General features: G+C 43.6%; 1 protein-coding gene and 1 long non-coding RNA gene across 2 annotated transcripts in view; one reads left to right on the top strand and one right to left on the bottom strand.

Annotated features, from left to right (window-relative positions):
• Positions 1–873: 873 nt before the first annotated feature.
• Positions 874–18,329, top strand: LOC143020887 (uncharacterized). Its single transcript, XR_012965948.1, has 2 exons — positions 874–1,016; positions 11,974–18,329. It is a non-coding gene; the product is annotated as an uncharacterized LOC143020887 (long non-coding RNA).
• Positions 18,330–18,870: 541 nt separating this feature from the next.
• Zw (glucose-6-phosphate 1-dehydrogenase Zw) overlaps positions 18,871–21,519 on the bottom strand; it is a 54,616-nt gene continuing 51,967 nt past the window's right edge. Inside the window, exon 6 of the mRNA XM_076177763.1 lies at positions 18,871–21,190. Coding sequence (XP_076033878.1) covers positions 21,007–21,190 — 184 coding nt within the window. The 3' untranslated portion in view covers positions 18,871–21,006. The remainder of the gene's footprint in view (positions 21,191–21,519) is intronic.

Genomic DNA, 21,519 nt, shown 5'->3' with positions numbered 1-21,519 from the left:
AGTCCACCTTATTATATAGAAATGATTTGGTGTTAGATAAAACAAAATATCAAATGAGAAAAATGTCTATTCCTTAGCTGTACACGATACAGAATTTGGCACTATTACTAATTTTGTTCTAACACCAGGCGATTTTTATGGAAGATGAAGAAGCCCCTCTGAAATAAAAGGTTATACAATAAACTCGTTTAGATTATCTCAATTAATCATTTATTGCATTTCGCACGGAAATTTGGCTGGCTAACTCCAACTTATTTTATTCAGTATAGGACCTGTAGTAATATATGTGTTATAGTATAGTCATTCTTCTCTTTATAGTATAAGCAGTAATTATTCCCCATGGTATATGTAGTACTTAATCCCTGATAGTAATTGATTTATGTAAGTAGTCTGCGTAGTCATTACGTAATCGCTCTATGTAATAGTTTAAATGTACGTAGTGTCTACGTAGTCAGTCATCACATAATTGATCTACGTTGTAGTACCCCATATATGCATTCAGCTTTGGCGCTGATGTCATATCTCTATTCCATTAGCATTCATGTATTCTGTATAACGTTACCCCTAATCATTTCGCATGCAGGTTATTCTTTTATGAATAAGTGTTTCCTTTCTTATTATGTCTTTATGTTATACGTATATATACTTATCTATATCACCTTACCTACAAATCCCATTTGGCTTAGGGTGTGTGGTGTGAATGGGACGGGCGGTTGGCACCCCCGATGTGTGTAGGGAGGCGGGGGGGGGGGGGCAAAGGACGTGAACGTTGGTAACCCTAGAGGGGGGAATACCTGCGTGTCAGCATGGGGCGGCAGTACCAAGCGAGGACTGCGGGTGTGTGGATGTGTAAATGTGAGTGTAGGAGAGAGACCCACCAAGGACGGGAGGAGTTAGCCTTATAAGTTAGGAGATAGGGAAATTAGCTTAGGGACTGTGTTGTGTGTGTGTTCCAAGGAGGAATAAGGACTGACCCAGAAGCAACCGAAGGAACGGGGTCATCGACCACAAAGCAAGTAAGTACATACATACATATACCAAGGCTTTTTCCCCCTTACAAGGGAGGTAGCCAAAAAGGGAAAGGCATAAAATCATTTCCACCCATTCCATCCCTGAATACACTCCACACCCCCTGAGCACCTCCTGGATGACGGGTCATCCCTGCACCTTGTCCACTGCCCTGGGTCAGAAGCAGTGTCGCAAGACACAGCACATCCACAGCAAGGCCGCTTCATTAAATCGGCGACCCCACCTCTCCGTCCCCCCATTGCATAAAATGAGAGGACGGGGAGAAATCCCTTCGGGCTGCGTCAAATTTTGCTCACACATACTACCTCACCCCCCATCCACCCGCCCATTCCACCTCATGCAATCACATCATCATCCATATACAACCATTCTCCATTCACCCCTGTCTTCTGTCCTCTCCCGTCCTTCCTCAACAGACATTCCCCTCTTCCCCAAAGCTCCCTTCACCCCATCCATCCACCTCATCCTAGGACGTCCCCTCATGTTCACTCCCTCCACATCTGCCTTCCATACCTCTTTTACTAGTCTTTTTTCACTCATTCTTTCCATGTGTCCAAACCATCCTAATACTCTTTCATCAACCCTATCTCCCAGCTCCTTTTCCACCCCTGTTCTCCTCCTCACCTCATTTCTCACTCTATCTAGCCTAGTAACCCCCATCATACTTCTCAGACACCTCATCTCAAACTCCTTCTTTTTTTCTTCTTCTCTTATGTTCCACAAGCTATCTAGGCGTCGCCGAGATGACCGCACCCAAGAGTACCAACGAGCCTTTCAATATGAACGGTATCACCCTAGGGCCGTTTGACGGCAATGGAGACGTCGCCGTGTGGCTTGCGAAGGCGGAGTTGGTCGCGGAGCTAACGGGAGTAAAGGACGTGGCAAGTTATATTGCTCTAAATTTAGAGAACGATGCGTTAGCCGTCTACCTAGAAATGACGACCGAAGATCGTAAGGATGTGAAAAAGGTGAAGGAAAGGTTAAAGGAGGTTTTCAGGGCAACGGCTTGGGGACAGTAGTGAGAATGGTTCGTGAATGGGTTTCCGGATCACATATCGGATGGGCTGCAGGGAATGAATAATGCGGCAAAGGCGAACATGGGCGAACTGATAGCCCGCACCAGGCTCCTGACTAGGGCTAAGGATGGAGGGCCGGTTGGAGCCGTGGCTAGAGAAGGGTCACGGAAGAGGACGCACGCCGCGGCAGGAGAAGGAACGCGGGCCGGGACAACGGGCAGCGGGCCTTTGGAGGAGGAAGCACCGGGAAAAATGAAAACGGGTAAGCCCAGGGGTGACTACAGCGGATGGCGGGGGCTGTCTCGGGTCCGTTGTTACGAGTGTCGGCGACTAGGTCACCTCGCGAGGGACTGTACAGAGGTAGAGCTCGTCTGTTACGCATGCAGTCAGCCAGGACATATGGCTCGACACTGCAATCAGGGAAACGGAAAACCGGCGGCCACTACGCAAGGGACCGCCGAGGAAATGTAAGGACACCGTTCAGCCGTATGCCGATCGTGGATATCTGGGTGATAGGAAGACGCGCGAGGGCGCTGATAGATTCAGGCTGTTCAACCACGATCGTAAGGACCGACGTAGTTCAAGAGTTCAGACAGGGAGATGTGGTCTTGATGACAGTCGACGGGAGAAAGACAAAGTGCGAAAGCGACCAGGAAATTGAAATGATAGTAGAGGGTATCCCGATACAACTAAGAGTGCTCGTCATCAGAACGGTTCTAGAGGGAATTGACGTGGTGCTGGGAACGGATGGAATTGCCCAGCTTGGAGAAGTCACGTTTATCGGCGGGCGCGTGAGGATTGTAATGATACGTGACTCGTAAGGGAGGATGAGGACCCGACCGAGGCGTGGAAGTAGGAATAGCAATGGGAGCCGCGGAGGGCGGTGCTACCCCGAAGCTCGACCCTGTCGAGGGGGTGGCGCCGTGCACGATTGAGGACGAGGCCTTCCTGGCTGGTGGTGCATCAGGAATTTCTAAAATCCCAAAAGGTGCTGAACCCAGAAAGACCACATATAGAACTCAAACGGTTATCGGACACCAGATGGGCATGCCAACACTCAGCCTGCCAAGCTGTTAAGAGGACCTTGCCTGGCATCATTGCAACTCTAAAACATCTAATGGAAGGGGGAAATGTGGACAAGGCCAGTGGAGCAAGGTCACTCGCTGCCCTTCTGGATCACCATTTTGTGACGAATCTGGTGTTCATGGAGAGTTTGCTGCATTTGACGAAAACCTTGGCAGATCAACTCCAGTCCCCCGATCTCCAGCTTGCTTCAGCAGTTGATTTGGTTGAGGCAGTGATGTCTAGTAACACAGAGATGAGGAACGAAGAGAGCTGGGAGCAACTACGAAATCATGCTGAAGAATTGTGCCAGACTGTAGGGATTCGCAGACAACTTGCGCGTCAGAGGCAAAGGGCAGCCCCACGATACTTGGATGAGTTTGTCATAACATCCGGCATAGGACAAGATGATGATTTGAATGACTCCGATGTTACCAAGAGACGGATTTACTACTCCGTGATAGACAAGTTTCTCTGTGAGTTGAGAAGGTCCAATCGCGACTCTCCAAGCAGGCATTTACATTTTACCATGAAAGAACAGATGACGGATGAACAACGGGAATTCATCCGGGAAACTCAAGAAAAGTTCCTGTTGAACTCCGAAGTTCGAAAGGATTCAACACCCCACAAGAGCCCCCCTAGAACATGTTCCAGCTGATCGGAACCCCCCCGAACCGATCAGGAACGAGGATGAAGACGTGGTGTTTCTCGCTGACCGGACAGACTCCAGCTACGACGACGACGACGTCCACAGCACCGGGGATGAGAGGGCAAGTTACCAAACCTCGCAGGATTCCCAGTCGGAATCCCCGATGGTTGTTAAACCCTCCTTCTCAGAGATCCTCTCTAAAGTTAGGAGAGCTAATCAACTGGGCCCTCCACAAGAAGAGGAAGCCACGTTCGAGTCGGAAATCTTCAGGACGGGCAATTCTCAGACAACAAAACCACCTCCAATCCAACTCCCATGGAGTACACAGACGGTAAGAGCCATGAGCCAGGCCTCCGACGCACTCACAAAACGGACAACCGAGAAAGCGCGCTGGCGCTCTGTTCCAGTGGAAAATCAAAAAAGCTTCTACATCCCATCAGGGACAAACCTCAAAGAAGCCTCGATCCCGGTTAGGTTACCATAGCTTGTCAAAGCGGACGTGGATTCACTTAGAAGAGACGTCATCCTTTCCAGCAGAGAATCCAGGGACCTCGCTCAGGGCCTGGCTCTCTCTCTCTCGCGGTGAACTCCTAGCTGGAACGCGTCTTGGCTTCAGTAAGGGAGTTTTTACCCGAGCTGCAACCCCAGGAGGAATGCAACCTCCAGGCTCTATTGCAGTGGTTCTTAACTCCTGGGTCGCGACCCAAATTTGGGTCGCCAAGCCATTTTATTGGGTCGCTAAGGGTTTGCAGAAAATAATTATTTTCCCACTACAAATTTATTATAATTATATACTGTAATAATTAAAATACATGATGCCTAGTTTTAGGATTCTAAGCAGACCATGATTAAATAAAAAATACAAATAAAACCAGCTTTTAAAAGCATAACCATATTACTTATAAAGACAATTCTTATATCTATGTAGGCTTGGGTCGCGATGCTTGATTTGTACAAAATTTTGGGTCGCTGCCAAAAAAGGTTAAGAACCACTGCTCTATTGGAAAGCTCGAGCAGAGCCCTGAAGTATCAAGCGGCCTGCCTCTCAACGTCTTGGGCCAACATCGAGTCACGCAGGAGATACACCTTCCTAGGGGACCCCAGTGACCCCCTCCTCAGAGAAATTTATGCTCCATTGAAGAGGGCCCCCCTTCTAACCCACATGCTGATTCCCCCGGACATGGTGGATTCAGCAATCACGAGCAAAAACCAACTGATGCATAATAGAGCCATCGAGAGAGTAGCCGTCCCTACCTCGATGCCAAAGCCAACCCCCCCATCAGCCCCGAGGACCCCTCAGACGCAAACACAGCCGTTTCCTCACTCTAAGAAAGAAGAAAGGCCACCCCTCCACTCCAAGTCGAAAATGCAGACAGAAAAGCCCCGCCCCTTTCCGAATAGAGAACCTAGACGCAAACACCATAGAGGCTCCGGACCCCCCCACAGAAAATTCTAGGAATTCGCTAGCCCGTTCGCACAAGATAGGGGGTTGCCTCTCTCTCTACTGGAGAGCATGGGAAGAGGCCGGGGCGGAAGACTGGACCCTACAAGTCATCAAGACAGGCTATCGTCTTCCCTTTCACGCTGTCCCAAACCTCTCCCCCTATCCCATCCAAGTCAGCAGCTACCACCCGGACTCGGCTCGCGGGCGGGCCCTAGCGGAGGAAATCTCCGTTCTGCTCCAGAAAGGAGCTTTAGAGGAAGTCTCGACTCCGGACCCAGGGTTCTACTCAAGGCTATTCCTAGTAGAAAAGACAACAGGGGGGTGGAGACCAGTCATCGATTTGTCTCCACTCAACAAGTTCCTTTCCCTGACGAAGTTCCGAATGGACACCCCAGAGTCCGTAAGGGCGTCTATCAGGGAAGGGGACTTCATGGTGTCACTGGACCTCCAAGATGCCTATTTCCAAATACCAGTGCATCCCTCCTCCAGGAAATTCCTCAGAATCGTCCACAAGGGCAACACCTTCCAGTTCACCTGCCTATGCTTCGGACTTTCCACAGCACCCCAAGTCTTCACCAGAGTGTTCAAACTCGTTTCAGCGTGGTCCCACTCCAGGGGAATTCGCCTACTCCGTTACCTGGACGATTGGCTGATCCTTGCACATTCCGCCCAGCTATGCCAAGAACACCTGAGAATGGTCCTAACCTTCGTCCGGAAATTGGGCACCGTAGTAAACCCGGAGAAGTCAGATTTCTTGCCAAAACAGAGAGTCACGTACCTGGGTATGGTCCTGGACTCCTCCCTAATGAAGTCCTTCCCAGTAGAAAAGAGGATCCAGAATCTCACTTCTCTAGTTGCACAGGCACTATCGACCGGGTTCCTGACGGCGAAACAATGCCAAATGCTCCTGGGCCATATGGCCTCCGTAGAGAGATTAATCCCCAGGAGCAGACAAAGAATGCGACCGCTACAGTGGCTCCTCAAGTCTCAGTGGTCCCCGCAAGAGGGAGAACCCCTGCAACACTTCTCCCTCACCGAAGAAGTCAAGGATTCTCTTCTCTGGTGGAAGGGCCCGTGCAACCTGCTCGTGGGGATGCCCCTCGGCCCATCTCCCCCCGAAGTCCTCCTGTTCTCCGATGCCTCCAAGGAGGGCTGGGGAGCCCACCTCAACGACGATCACGTCAGCGGTTCCTGGTCCACAGTCGAGCGGACAGCCCATATCAACTGGCTAGAGTTGAAAGCAGTACTCCTGGCTCTCCGTCACTTCAAGGATCAAGTCTCGGGGAAAGTAGTGGGCATAATGTCGGACAATTCCTCGGTAGTAGCCTACCTGAACAAGCAAGGGGGGACAGTCTCCCAGGACCTATGCCCTCTGACTATGGACATCCTCAATCTAGCCGAGAATCTCCAAGTGTCACTCAAAGCCCGCTCCATCCCAGGGAAGAGGAATGTCTGGGCGGACCACCTCAGCAGGAGGAATCAGATAATCAGCATAGAATGGTCCCTCCATCAAGAAGTAGCAAACTTCATCCTCAGCAAATGGGGCTCCCCTCTAGTGGACCTTTTCGTCACGAGATGGAATCACCAACTCCAAATATATTTCAGCCCTCTCCCGGATCCTCTGGCTGCAGGAGAAGACTCTCTTCTGCAAAATTGGGACAACCTGGACACCTATGCTTTCCCACCGTTTCCCTTGCTCCAGAAGGTACTCCAGAGAGCAAGAAACGCATCCAACCTTCGGATGACTTTGATCGCTTCATGGTGGCCAGAAGCCCCATGGTTTCCAGACGCCCTCGATCTAGCAGTAGAAGAGCCCCTGGCCCTTCAGGGAAGACCAGACCTTCTACATCAACCCATCAACGGGGCTTGGCACAAGATCCCTTCAGCACTCAATCTTCACACGTTCAGACTATGGTCCGGATCCTCCTAAAGAAGGGTTTTCCCAGAGAGGTGGCGGAGGACATGTCCGCTCCTATTCGCTCTTCCTCAGCTAACCTTTATCAAGGGAAATGGAATGCCTTTGCAGAATGGTGCCACTCCAGGAAAATAGTCCCAGATCAAGCCACCATTCCTGAGATCGCCTCCTTCTTCCACTTTCTCAGAAAGTCCAAGAAGATCTCCCTCTCAGCAGTGCAAGGCTATAGGGCAGCACTAAATCAGGTGTTTTCTCTGAAGGGAATGGACATAGCCTTTTCACCGGAAATTTCCATGCTCTTCAGGCACTTCAAAAGATCGTGCCCCCCAAGGGAAATCAGTTCTTCTCCGTGGGATGTGGCATTAGTCCTGAGCTCTCTGAGGGGTCCCCCTTACGAACCCCTCCGAGAGGCACATCTGAAGGACCTCACCTTGAAGACAGTTTTTCTGCTAGCCCTAGCATCTTCCAAGAGAGTAGGGGAGTTACACGCCATCTCTTATAGAGTCGCCCATTCCAAAGAATGGAAAGAGGTCTCCTTCACTTTCATGCCTCAATTCATTGCCAAAAACCAAGATCTTGCCAAATCCGACCCTAGAATCTAGTCCTTTAGTGTTCCGTCCTTCTATGAATTTGCAGGGGGAGAACAGACAGAAACAGTACTATGCCCGGTACGAGCCATCCGGACCTATCTCAAGAGAACTGAACATCTTAGACCAGAATTAAAGAGGTTGTTCATCTCTACCAAAGGTAAGCCGAAGCCCATCACTAAGAATTAAATTTCTTACTGGATCAAGGAAGTCATCCACAGAGCCTACGAAATGAACCACACAGATTGCCCTAAATTGAAAGCCCATGACCTGAGGGCAGTGGGGACCTCCCTAGTCTTCAGAAAGAATCTGTCAGTCAACCAGGTTCTTCAAGCAGGTATATGGAAGAGCCATAATATGTTCACTTCCTTTTACCTCAAAGAAGTTATGTGGGAATCTTTAGGGAACTTCTCTTTGGGCCCCATAGTGGCCGCCCAAGAAGTCCTGAAATGATATACCCCTCCCCAATAGCACACAGCCGACCCTGACAACTCATCCAGGTTCTAGCTCGGCAAACGCGGAGATAACTTTCCAAAGTCCTTCTCATACTCCTACATTCCCTTACCTCACCCAAGGGGTCTCAAGCATTCCAAGGGAATCAATTCAAGCCCTTCAGTGGTATAACCTGTCTGTCTCCACTCCTGGGAACAGAAATGGGTGCACTTCAAATTTTAGGGGAATGTATAGGGGTCTGGTCAACGTAGTCTTAGCACACTAAATTTTCCTTACAGGGGTTTTTCAGGCTAGATAACAACTTCCTTCCCTCCTAAGTCCGAGTCTCCTATTGTAAGGAGTACCGAAGAGTTTGTATTCTTTGGAACAAATGTAATTTTTGCAGGAAAATTAATTTTTCCCTGATACAAACCTGAGGTACTCCTTACCTCTAATGGCCCTCCTCAACCACCCCTCTAAAAAGTTCCTTCTCCCTTGCCTGACAAACCTTGTGATTAATTTCATACCTGGCTCAGAGAATGGAGTATAGTGTGCGAGACTTGTGGTGGAGGGCAAGGGCCCCCTTGCCCCAATAGGGCCCCTTACTGAGGATAAGCGTTGCCCAGACCCACGGAGTGAGGATTTTAATTTAGCGGTAGAAATATTTGCGCTACGCGAAGTTCTCCTATTGTAAGGAGTACCTCAGGTTTGTATCAGGGAAAAATTAATTTTCCTGTGAAAATTACATTCTTCCGGCAATGCATGTCAGGTACTTATTGGAGTATCTGCCCTCAACCCCAATCATCTAACCTTTTTGAGCAAGGAAAAACTATCAGGAATGTCTGCAAATTACGGGGTGGAGGACAAAGATCTATCCGTAGACCTGCACCAACTAAGAAGGTTGATTGCCAGAAAGCAGGAGCAGGGAATGGAAGTGGACACACATATTCAACTTGCCATCATGCTTTGCGTTTGTGATCTACATTGAGTATGGAGATATTGAGACAAACAAGGTGGTGTTTTGTGGCTTTAATCTCTCTGTCTAGGCTCATCTACATCTTGGAACATTCCCCAAGGAAAACTCTGGCAGTTGCCAATTTACCTACCTAGTTGTATTTACATACATACATATACCAAGGCTTTTTCCCCCTTACAAGGGAGGTAGCCAAAAAGGAAAAGGCATAAAATCATTCCCACCCATTCCATCCCTGAATACACTCCACACCCCTCCATCCTCCCTCTTATCTTAGCATCCCTGCACCTTGTCCACTGCCCTGGGTCAGAAGCAGTGTCGCAAGACACAGCACATCCACAGCAAGGCCGCTTCATTAAATCGGTGACCCCCCCTCTCCGTCCCCTCATGCATAAAAGGAGAAGACAAGGAGAAATCCCTTTGGGCTGCGTCAAATTTTGCTCACACATACAACATCACCCCCCATCCCCCCGTCCATTCCACCTCATGCATCACAACATCAATCATATACAACCATTCTCCATTCACCCCTGTCTTCTGTCCTCTCCCGTCCTTCCTCAACAGACATTCCCCTCTTCCCCAAAGCCCCCTTCACCCCATCCATCCACCTCATCCTAGGACGTCCCTTCATGTTCACTCCCTCTACATCTGCCTTCCATACCTCTTTTACTAGTGTTTCTTCACTCATTCTTTCCATGTGTCCAAACCATCCTAATACTCTTTCATCAACCCTATCTCCCAACTCCCTTTCCACCCCTGTTCTCCTCCTCATTTCTCATTCTATCTAGTCTAGTAACTCCCATCATACTTCTCAGACACTTCATCTCAAACACATTCAAACTCCTTCTCTCTTCCTCTCTTATGTTCCATGTTTCTGCCCCATACAGTGGTGTTGGCACAATCACTCCTCCTTACAGTCTCCTCTTAGTATCCATTCCCAAATGTCTATTCCTCATTACACTTTTTAATCCACCAAGGCGCTTACTCACTTATCTCAATCTACATTCTACCTCCACCTTTTCCTGCCACATTTGCACCCAAGTATCTAAAACTATCCACTTCCTCCAGTTGCTCTCCCTTAATGCTCACTTCCAGTCTACTGCCACTTTCACCCTTTGTACATCTCATCACCTTACTTTTACCCACATTTATCTTCAGCTTTCTTCTATCACACACTCTCCCAAACTCTGTCACCAACTTTCTCAATCCCTCCTCCGATCCTGCCACAAGCGCAGTGTCGTCCACAAACAACAGCTGGCTCACCTCCCACTTTTCTCCATTTTAACCATCTCCAATCCCTGACCCACTACTCTTGCATTTACCTCTCGCACCACCCCATCCATGTATAAGTTGAACCGCCAGGGCGACATAACGCATCCTTGACGAAGACCACCTTTACCTCGAACCACTCACTCTCTCCATTTCTAATCCTGACACAAGCTCTACTACCCTCATAAACTCTTGACAGCTCCTAGAAGCTTTCCTCCTATCCCGTATATCCACAAAACCTCCCACAGTGCCTTCCTGTCTACCCTGTCATAAGCCTTTTCCAGATCCATAAAAGCCCAAAAAACATCCTTCCCCTTTCATATAGTTTTCTCACATATCTGTCTTACCACAAAAATCTGATCTACACAACCTCTACCTGTCCTAAATCCACACTGTTCCTCACCAATTACTCTCTGTTCCTCTCCTAATCCTCTCAATCAAGATCCTCCCATAAGCCTTCCCAACTACACTTAACAAGCTAATCCCTCTGAAACTACTACATTCACACTTGTCCCCTTTTCTCTTGTAAGGTGGAACTATACAGGCATTCCTCCAGTCCTCCGGCACTCTACCCTCTCTCCTGCAAACACTAAATATCCTCACCAACCAGTCCACCATCATTGTACCTAGTTATATTATACGGGAATGGAGCTATGCTTGTAGTGATTTGTCTTTGTATCTTTTAGCATCTTGTTTGTTCTTAAATTCTTGTAAAGTTTTTGCACACACTATTGCCTCATCCAATTTATTCCAGAAATCTATCACTCTGTGTGGGAAACTATTCTTTTTCAGATCTCTTCTATAACTATCCTTTTTAAGTTTCTTTTCATGTCCTCTTGTTTTTCTTTTATCCCATTTTAATCAATCTTCTCTGTCAAGGACTTCCATCCCTTTCATAATTCTGTATATGGCCAGTAGATCTCCTCTTTCTCTTTTTTGTTCCAGGGTTGGTAATTCCAGTTTGGACAATCTTTGTTCGTATATCAATTTAGAAAGTGTTGGTGCCATCTTTGTTGTTGCTCTTTGGATTCTTTCTAATTTCTTTATATTCTTTTTTGTGCTGGGTGTCCATAATGTCACAGCATACTCCAATCTTGGTCTTATCAGTGTGATTAATATTTTCTTTACCATTATCTCATCCAAGTACTCAAAGGTCACTTTTATTGATCTTAGTAAATTGAAGGTTTCTCCAACTATTTTGTTAATATGCTTGTCTGGTGACATATCTTTGTTAAAAATTACTCGTAAGTCCTTTTCCAAGCTGGCTTTTTACTTCCTTTGTACCACTTTTATATTGCCCTGATATTCTATTTTTACTTTTCCAAACTCCATTATTTTTTTATGTTGAAGTTTACTTCCCACTTTTGGCTCCATTCCCAGGCTTTATCCAGGTCTCTCTGTAGTGATTCACAGTCTGTATTTTCTTTAGTAGTCTTGCCACAACAGGGAGCTATATACAATTTATTCTCTACTACTCTATTTCTACAATGTACAATACATGAACTGAATATGAATACTCAGTATTTATTCATAAGTGATTTATTTACAAGCAATGGAAACATATTAAAAATATATTGGTTGTACAATGATTTTTCAGATGGCAATGTCAGATGCAGGTATCCAGATGCTCGGCCCAATTGACCATGTGAGGTCAGACACACTCAGACCAAAAGCCCGCTCTGAGGTTAAGCACAATAGGTGGTCCCACAGGAGTTTTCTAGAGACATCAGATGTTCTATCCTGTAACTAATGCATGTGTATGCTGGACACCTAAAAGATTTAATATTCTCTTCAATCGTCTTGCAACAGGAGTGTCATTTCAGCAATATGGAAATATGTATATACAAGCTCCCATGCACAGCTATTTTATTATTTACACAAAGCAGACTCAGACATCTCGGGCTGTTATTTACAAACAACCTACCTATAAAATATAACCCATCTTCTACCCCTCTTTCTACCAGCTTCTTACAGTTCTGTATCAGTTTCCATAGGATAGATGAGATCACAAAGACAGATTCATCCACCTCTGCCTTCCACACCTCTTTTACTAATATTTCATCACTCATTCTTTCCCTGTGTCCAAACCAATCCAATACTCTTTCATCAGCCCCATTTGCTATCTCTTTTTCCACCCCCAACTCTCCTCACCCTTTCCAACCTTGTAACCCCTACCATACTTCTCAGACATTTCCTCTCTGCCTCTCTTAAATTCCATGTTTTTGCCCCATACCATGCTGATGGCACAATCACCCTTTCATATAGTCTCCTCTTTGCATCCATGCCTTATTGCCTATTTCTCATTACACTTTTTAATCCCCCAAGAAATTTACTTGCTTCTCTCATTCTACAATTTACTTCCACCACCACTCCTCCATCTCCTGCCACATGAGACTCCAAATATCTAAAACTATCCACTTCCTCCAGTCTCTCTCCTTTAAGACTTACTTCCAACTTGCTACCATCCTCTCCCCTTGTACAACTTATCTTTAATCTACATTTACCTTCAACTTTCTCCTATCCCATGCCCTCCCAAACACCCTTAATCCCTCCTCTTACCTTGTCATCAGCAAATGACAACTTGTTCACCTCCCACTTTCCTCCATTTTCTTTAACCATCTCCAGTTCCCTACCCATCACCTTCACATTTACCTCCTGCACCATCCCAACTATGTACACATTCAACAGCCATGGCGACATGATACATCTGTGATGCAGTCCCATCTTTGCCTCAAACCACTCACTCTTTCAATTTCCAATCCTAACATAGGCTGTACTACTCTCATAAAAACTTTTGACTGCCCTTAATTGCTTTCCCTCAATCCAATATATCTGCAAAACTTCCCAGTGCCTTCCTGTCTACCCTGTCATAAGCCTTTTCCAAATTCATTAAGGCCCCCCCCCAAAAAAAATACTTACCTTTTGCTAAAGTTTTTTCACATATCTGCCTTACCACAAAAATCTGATCTATGTAACCTCACCAGGCACGGATCCAGGAATGTTATTTGAGGGGGTGCCCAAACCAATAACTGATACTTGAAACACGCCGATATTTTAACCCCAAGAATAATGCTGTTGGCTTGGAGATTGGTCCAGAAACCTAAGTCTGTTTTGCTCATAATTGTATGTAAAATCATATATAATTCACAAATATAACTAAAATCATAAATTCGCACTAATAAGTGTTTATCCAAGGAGAATCAAACTCGAGATGAGTGAACAATGGTAATGAACCATTACTATTGTTCTTTATACTCAGGCTGTTGGGGGGAGGACCACCCCCCTTGTATCTGCGCCTGATTCCCACAGTTACTCTCCTAACCTTTTCAGCTAAAACTCTTCCATATGCATTCCCAACTACACTCAACAAACTGATCCCTCTGAACCTACTACACTCACATTTGTCCCCTTTTCACTTGTAAAGCAGAACTATACAGTCAGTCCTCCAGGCACTCCACCTCCTTATATTAGAAAATAGAAATGTGAGAGAAGATAGGTTGCAAGACAGTTAAAGAGAAAAGAGCGAGTTTCTGGGCTTGATCTGAAGACTAGGTATAGGCTGCAGTGTTTTTGGGAGTGTATATAGATATGTGATGGCTGAAGCTCCAACTCTTTGTGTATTGGTTTGTGTTGGTGAAATAAATCTGTGTAATACGTGTCACAGCGGATAAATGTGGGTGAATAACTTATGGGTTCTGTGCATGTAGGACATGTGTATGGTCCTGTGTTGGTTTCAATGTCTCTAGGTAAAACAAAAGATGTGAAAATTAGAAATTAGAGATAAAATAGGTTGCAAGAAAGTGAAAGGAAAGAGTTTCTGGGCCTCATCTGGAGACAAATTAATTATATTATTGGGCCCTCAGGGTCACAACTACAGTTGTAATGTCTTGGATTGGAAGGCATCTGAGATCTTGTTGGAAGTTCTGGGATTTCCGCTAGGGCTCCATCCTCATCCAGATGACAGTGCTGCCTTTTGTAGGCACAACATAGCAACATCTGTTTATCAGTGGATAAAAATTGGAGGGGAACTTCCATCTAATTTCAGATTTCTTCTGTAGGAAGATGGAAAAATTACAGTTGAAGTTGGCAGAAATCTTGGACCTAGTCCAGAGACCAAGTACCAACTCCTCAGGGCTGCACCTCCAAATGATTTCCTCTGCTGTCCATATGACACTGGAGACATAAAGGTTTGTCAGCAAAATCAGAAGGGTGCCAACTTATCATTTCAGAAAACTTTTCCTTAATTTTGGCACTAATTTGAAGCATTTTTTTTTATTTCATTGATTAAGTTTCATGCAATAACTTTTTGACTTAGGAATGTATCAATACATCTAGTGCATATGGAACACTATTTATGGGTCTAAGGTAAAGAAAAGAAAAGAGTGTGAGGGGATATAAGTATCATATATATTTCATTATATAATCACCTGTTCCTGAAAAAAATCCTCTAAGCTTGTATTAAACATGCATGAATCAGCTGTTCATAAAATATATCAGAACCACATGGTGGAAAATTACAAAAACCATCTCAGATTGTCCTTTATAAATACACCTGGGATACTGTAAAACCTTTCTCCAAATATCTGTAATAACATTTTATATTCTTAATACTATGAAAATGACAATTTGTGTACCTTGTTTAGTTACTTGCAGCCTATTACACAGTATAGTGGACAGTCTCCATTCAGTGGAGGAAACCCTAGTGCCAAGCTCTTCTGGTATACAGGCATAGCCTGGCTTCACCTAGACATGCCCCTTTAGGGAAATAGCCATGTAGTAAGATGTTGGATTGGTTTGTGTGTGTATGTATGTGTGTTGTCAAGATAAACCATCAGGCAAGCCTGAAAAAATACTGTGATAGGAGGAGTATTCCATTGGTTTTAATGTGTATGAAACAGGTGTGCCCTTTGATTTGGGCACCCTCCCTTAAGGGCTTTTATACATGAGAGTAGTCCATACTGACAAGTATAAGATGGGTAGAAGAAAAGAACACTGGAGAGTGCTTGATAACTTATACCTAATTTTTGGGGGGTTTTATACACAGTTCATCTAGCTGGCCACTGTACCATTCTCCCTTCATCCACCTGATGACCCAGCCTTTCCAAGCCTTACTACATTCTTCACAGCTATATCTGTTACTGGCTTCACCCAGCAGATGAAACCTTTTCTCTTAATGGTCACATTATTTATTCCTAATTGTGCTGCTTCCATGGTTTTCTCATTCTTTTATCTAATGGAATGACACAGTGATCTATGAAGAATTAAATAAAAGAATAAGAGAAACCATGGAAACAGAACAAATATACACTATATTGTGACTGATAATAGAGAAGTTTTCCTCTGCTGGATGAACCCAACAATAGAAATTGCTGTGAAGAATGGAATAAGACATGTAGATAGGCTGGATCATCATGGGAATGGAGGGATACTGGAATGGAATAGTGGTCAGCTAAATGAACTGAGTATAGAAACCCATGCTGATTCAGTCAAATGGGTGTTCATACCTAAAATGTTCTTTTTATTTATCTATATAGCAAAGGGCTCTTCCCCTTCATAAGAGAAGTATATGGATACTTATCAAGCGCTCTAGTGTTCTTTCCTCAACCCCTATGGAAAACAGAATATATATATATATATATATATGCACACAATATAAAATTGGAACAAAGGAAGTAAAGAAAGTGGGATCTGATAAAGACCTGGGAGTAATCATCACAAATGACATGTCCCCATTAAACAGATAAACAAAATTGTCAAAGATTCCTACAACTTGCTAAGATCAATGAAAGTGGCTTTTACTTATTTGGATGAAGAAATGGTGAAAAAAAATACTAGTCACACTGATAAGGCCTAGACTGGAATATGCTGTGACACTATGGTCACCCAATACCAAAAGTAATATAAAGAATCCAGGGAGAAACTACGAAGATGGCCCCAACACTTTCAAAATTGTCATATGAGGAGAGACTGTCAAAACTGAAATTACCTACTTTGGAACAAAGAGAAAGAGGTGACCTACTAACCATCTATAGAATCATGAAAAGCAAGGATGTCTTTGATAGAGAGGACTTAGTAAATTGGGCTATGAGAAATACAAGGGGACATGAAAAGAAACTCAAAAAGGAAAGTTATAGAAGAGACTTGAAAAAACAGCTTTCCACACAGAGTGGTGGGAGTTTGTAACAAACTGGACAAAACAATATTGTGTGTAAAACTATACATGAATTTAAGAGCGAACTAGACACTGTGAGATACAAAGACGGGATACCATGAGTGCATCTCCCCTTCCCGTAAGATATAACTAGGTAAATACACACACACACATACAATGCAGCAAGACACAGTACATCCACAGCAAGGCCACTTCACTTAATTGGCAAACCCCTTCTCTGTCTCCTCATGCAGAAAAAAGGAAGACAGAGAGCTCTTTGGGCTGTGTCAAAATATCATTCACACATAAACATCCCCTACCACACCTTCCTTGCATAACAGTATCATCCATACACCGTCATTCTCCACTCATCCCTATCTCTTGCCTTCTCCCTTCCTCAACAAACATTCCCCTCTTGCTCAATACCCCCTTCATCCAATCCATCCATCTCATTTTTGGTTGTCTGCTCAACTTCATTCCCCCACCTCTGCCTTCCACACCTCTTTTAATAATCTTTCATCAAACATTCTTTCCATATGTCCAAACCATCCCAATAATCTTTAATCAGCCCTGTCTGTCATCTCCTTTTCCACTCCTGCCCTCCTCACCTCATTTCTCACTCTATCCAACCTGGTAGTCCCTACCATACTTCTCAGACATTTCATCTAAGATTTCAATTTTTCCTCACTGCCTCTCTTAAATTCCATGTGTCTGCCCCATACAATGCCATCGGCACAATCACCTTTTCATACAATCTCCTCTTTGCATCTATTTTTATTTCTGTTCATGCCTGACTATGGTTGCTCCGCGTGACAGTGCACCTACTAGATAAGTTATTGTCACCAATAATGCAAGAATTTTAACATGTTCAAAAACATTACTTGTGTACAGTGCAACCCCCTATTCTATGAGTAAAATTTTTTATCATAAAAACTCACACTACACAAGAGTACACGTACACATGCACCACACAACTAGGTAAATATATATATATATATATATATATATATATATATATATATGCCTTATTTCCTGCACCAGTTTCTTTGTCCACCCCAGGAATCTGAACTCAGGTCACCCTTATATCATGCGAGAGCACTATCCCTGAGCTACCAGGAGCTCCATGCAAACAGTTGGTCCTCATAACAGTGGGCTTTTGAAAACAAAATAAATTCAATATCAGGCTCATTTTAGTGTAACTCACCCAAGTAGTATCACTATTTCTACCATTACATTTCAAAATATAAATGATCATTCTTGTAAAAATATAAGATACAATTCAAAATATAAAACAACAGTTATATACTATCATATAGATATGTGAAATGTTTAGGAATTATTCCATCAACCCTTGCCTCAAATGTCACTAAAGATTTTCCCCCACAACACCAAGTAGTTGTCAACAGTCCTTCAGGCCTCCCACAGACCTCTTTGGAAATCAACTTTGAGCTGCTGTCAATGTTGTACTGGTGTGGTCCCGTTTCTATATCATAGGCTGAAAGTGGTTGGGGGAGGGGAGTAGTGATTGTCTGGTCTCCATATGTGAAAAAATATGAGAAATACTGCAAGTTGAATGACAGATCTTGGGCTCGTCCAGAGACCAACTGTCAATCAGTCTCTTGATGGAGGTGGGTTTGATAATTCTTGAAAATAGGTAGCTTTGCTGTCCATCATACAGGGCCACCACATGAAGGCACTCCTTGCCGCAAGACAAGAGCTTGGAATGAAACTGAATATCAAGAAATGTCAGAAACAACTCTCCTCCATATAGTAGTAGTAGTAATAACTGAAGAAAAAAGAAGTAGGAGGGAAAAAAAATAAAAAAAAAAAAAAAAAAAAAAAAAAAAAAAAAAAAAAAAAAAAAAAAAAAAAAAAAAAAATTATATATATATATATAGCCCTTGTGGAAGACTTCAATTGCAAGGGAGTCAACTGTGAGGAGAGGGAAGCAAGTGGCAAGGCATATTCCTGGAGTCCCTATTAAATATGACCTATTTGGTAAAGGATGTGATTCCAGCAAGAGGGAATGACATTCTCAGAGGACATCATTAGCATTTGAAATATCTTTGCCCTGTAGGAAATAGTGACCAAGTAACAACTGGTGCTTTGGTTGGTAGATGAGAAAATAGACAATGAAACTATATGGGAATGAGACTTAACAGAAACAAGACTGGTTCAACAAAAGGAGTGATATAGCTAAAAAACCCAGGGAAAATAGAAAAAGAGATGAACCAATGCAACAAAGATTACAAATGAGCTAGAAAAGGAAAAGAATTTTGAAAGGGGTGTTGTAGATAAATGCAGATGAACAAAATCACCATGCTTATAGTGAGATTTTTGAGGAGGATTCAGTTATGGAAGAAATAATGAATAAAAGTTTCCAATCTGTCTTCACAAAGGAGAGCAGTGTTTTACAGGAGGGCAAGTTGAACAACATTCAGGTTTAGATAACATAATAGAATAAGTGATTAAATTGTTCAGTCTTTTGGGATCCTTGTATGGGAGTTGGGAGATAGGGTTGGTGAAAGAGTATTGGGATGGTTTGGACAAACAGAAAGAATGACTGAAGAAAGACTAGTAAAAGAGGTGTGGAAGGGAGAGGTGGAGGAAGTGAACATGAGGGAGCATCCAAGGATGAGATGGATGGATGGGGTAAAAGGGGCATTGGGAAAGAGGAGAATGTCTGTTGAGGAAGGAAGGGAAAAGACGGAAGATAGGAGTGACTGGAGAATGGTTGTGTATAGATGATTCTGTGATGCATGGGAGGGAGTGGGTGGGGGGATGCAGCCTGAAGGGATTTCTCCTTGTCTTCCCCTTTTTTACATGAGGGGACAGGGGGGGGGTGCTGATTAAATGAAGCAGCCTTAATATGGATGTGCTATGTCTTACTGCATTCCTTCTGACCCAGTGGAAGAGACATTAAGGTGGCTTTTCAATACATGGATGATCCCCACATGGAGTCAAGGATAATGAGAATAATACAAAGGAGGGCAGCAACCAAACTGGTTCCCAGTCTGGCAGATAAACCATAAGAAAAGACTTAAAGCACTGAATCTGCCAACATTGAAAGACTGGAGAGAGAGAGGTGACTTACAGTATTCAGGACACTTAACCGCTTCGATACAATGCTGCTTGTGTAGGCGTCACGAGGTGCGAGTGGGAATATGAGGATGCTGACATTGGCGTCTTGTTTATATTTATTTTATAGTTGTAGCTGAGTGACCCCCAGACTGGTCACATTTTCTGTGTTTATTATTACTCAAAGTGAAAGAGAATGAGTAATAAAGCAGTGATTTTATATCTTATAACGTAAGTAGTGTGATGCATTGTACATTAGGCATCCAATGCCACATGTGAGAATTTGACTTGTACTGAAGAGGTTGAGGGAATTCATTAGATTGATCTCTTGATTAGGAATGGGAGGGCTTTAATCCCTAGAATACAATGATGCCAACATAGGCATCATGAGGCACAAGTGGGTATATGAGGGTGCCAGCATTGGCATCCTGATTATATTTATTTTGTAATTATAGTCAAGTTATCCCCCAGATCCTGTGAACATGCTTGATTGGGTTTTCTGTTGTTATAAACATTCTGGGTGAAAGAGAACTAATATAACTATAACTTTATATTCTATATTGCGCATATTGTAACACATCATCATGCATCAGGCAGCATAATGTGCACACGAGTATTTGACTCATACTGAAGAGGTTATGAGGTCATGAGAATGAACGGAAAAAGACTAAATGTCAACAGGATGTGAAGAAATAGTTTTCTATACAGATGCATAATTACTTGGAATAGCATATGGGATATTGTCCAAGCTGCAGCAAAAGGTTAAGGTGGATTTTCACTATATGGATGAAAAGATGAGAAAAATCACAGAAGCCCCAATCTGTCCAAGATTTGAATATGATTCAGTGGCATGGTTTCCACCCAGAAAAATATAAGCAAGCTCAAAAGAATTATAGATAACCACTAAATGTAATCAGAGGACAAAAAGACCCATCCTTTGAGACATATCCAAAGAAAAAAGAAAGAGAGATTTTCAACTCACTACATTTCTACATGTCAAGCAGACTCATTCTTTTTATCATAGATATGGATGAAGGGTCATCCCTGTTCCCACCCACTGCATTGCACTGCTTCTGACTTGGGTAAGGGTCAAGAATGACTTTTAATCCACAAGGAGCTAAGGAGAGATAAGCGAGAGAGATATAAGAGAGAGAGGGATAAGAGAGAGAGAGATAAGAGTAAGAGAGATAAGAGAGAGAGAGGAGGGGGGGTCAGTAACTGGTAAGTAAAGGAACAAATAAATTTGATCTGTGCCTTACATAATGGTGTGCACAATCCTAGAATAAAGTTACAGAGAAATAAATAAGAGAGAGAAAAAAAACTAATCTTTATCATTAATTTTTCCTCATACATTTGTGATTCTACATTTAGATTATAATTGTTTGGAATGAACAAGCTAAGCTACAGGTGAGGCTTAGTCCACTTGTAGGATCCATAGTACTTGAAATTATTCTTGGCACACATGTCATCAGCTTCCTTTGGACCTCTGGACCCATACATATACTGGAGTGGTTTAACAGTTGCAGCTTCAATTTCGTGGAGAAGAGGTGTGAATATGCGCCATGCCTCTGCTAATTCATCATTTCTGTAAATAAGGTTCATATAAATAATACATACATTTTCTAACTTCTATGATTTCTCAATGAATATACATAAAAGATGAAAGAGTTTTCTACTAAATCTTAAGAAGCATAGATTAACTCAAAGTTCAGAGAGGCAAAGGAGGACAAAGCTAAGTTATAGGATTTAAGGGCATCTGTACAAGCATATCAAAGTAAATGAGCTAGACAGATCATTTTTTTCTGTAAATGGTAGATAGCATAAAAATGATTTGTGCCACCTTATAATTCAAGTGGCGGGTGAGAGCCTGCCCTCCATCCCCTTCATGACCAGCAAGGACAGGAACTTTGCGAT

This window comes from Oratosquilla oratoria, chromosome 41 (assembly GCF_046742065.1).
Source record: "Oratosquilla oratoria isolate Oo_2021 chromosome 41, ASM4674206v1, whole genome shotgun sequence".
In the NCBI taxonomy this organism is placed as follows: domain Eukaryota; kingdom Metazoa; phylum Arthropoda; class Malacostraca; order Stomatopoda; family Squillidae; genus Oratosquilla; species Oratosquilla oratoria.
Note: the sequence above shows the minus strand (reverse complement) of the source record. Positions and strands in the feature narration are given on the sequence as shown.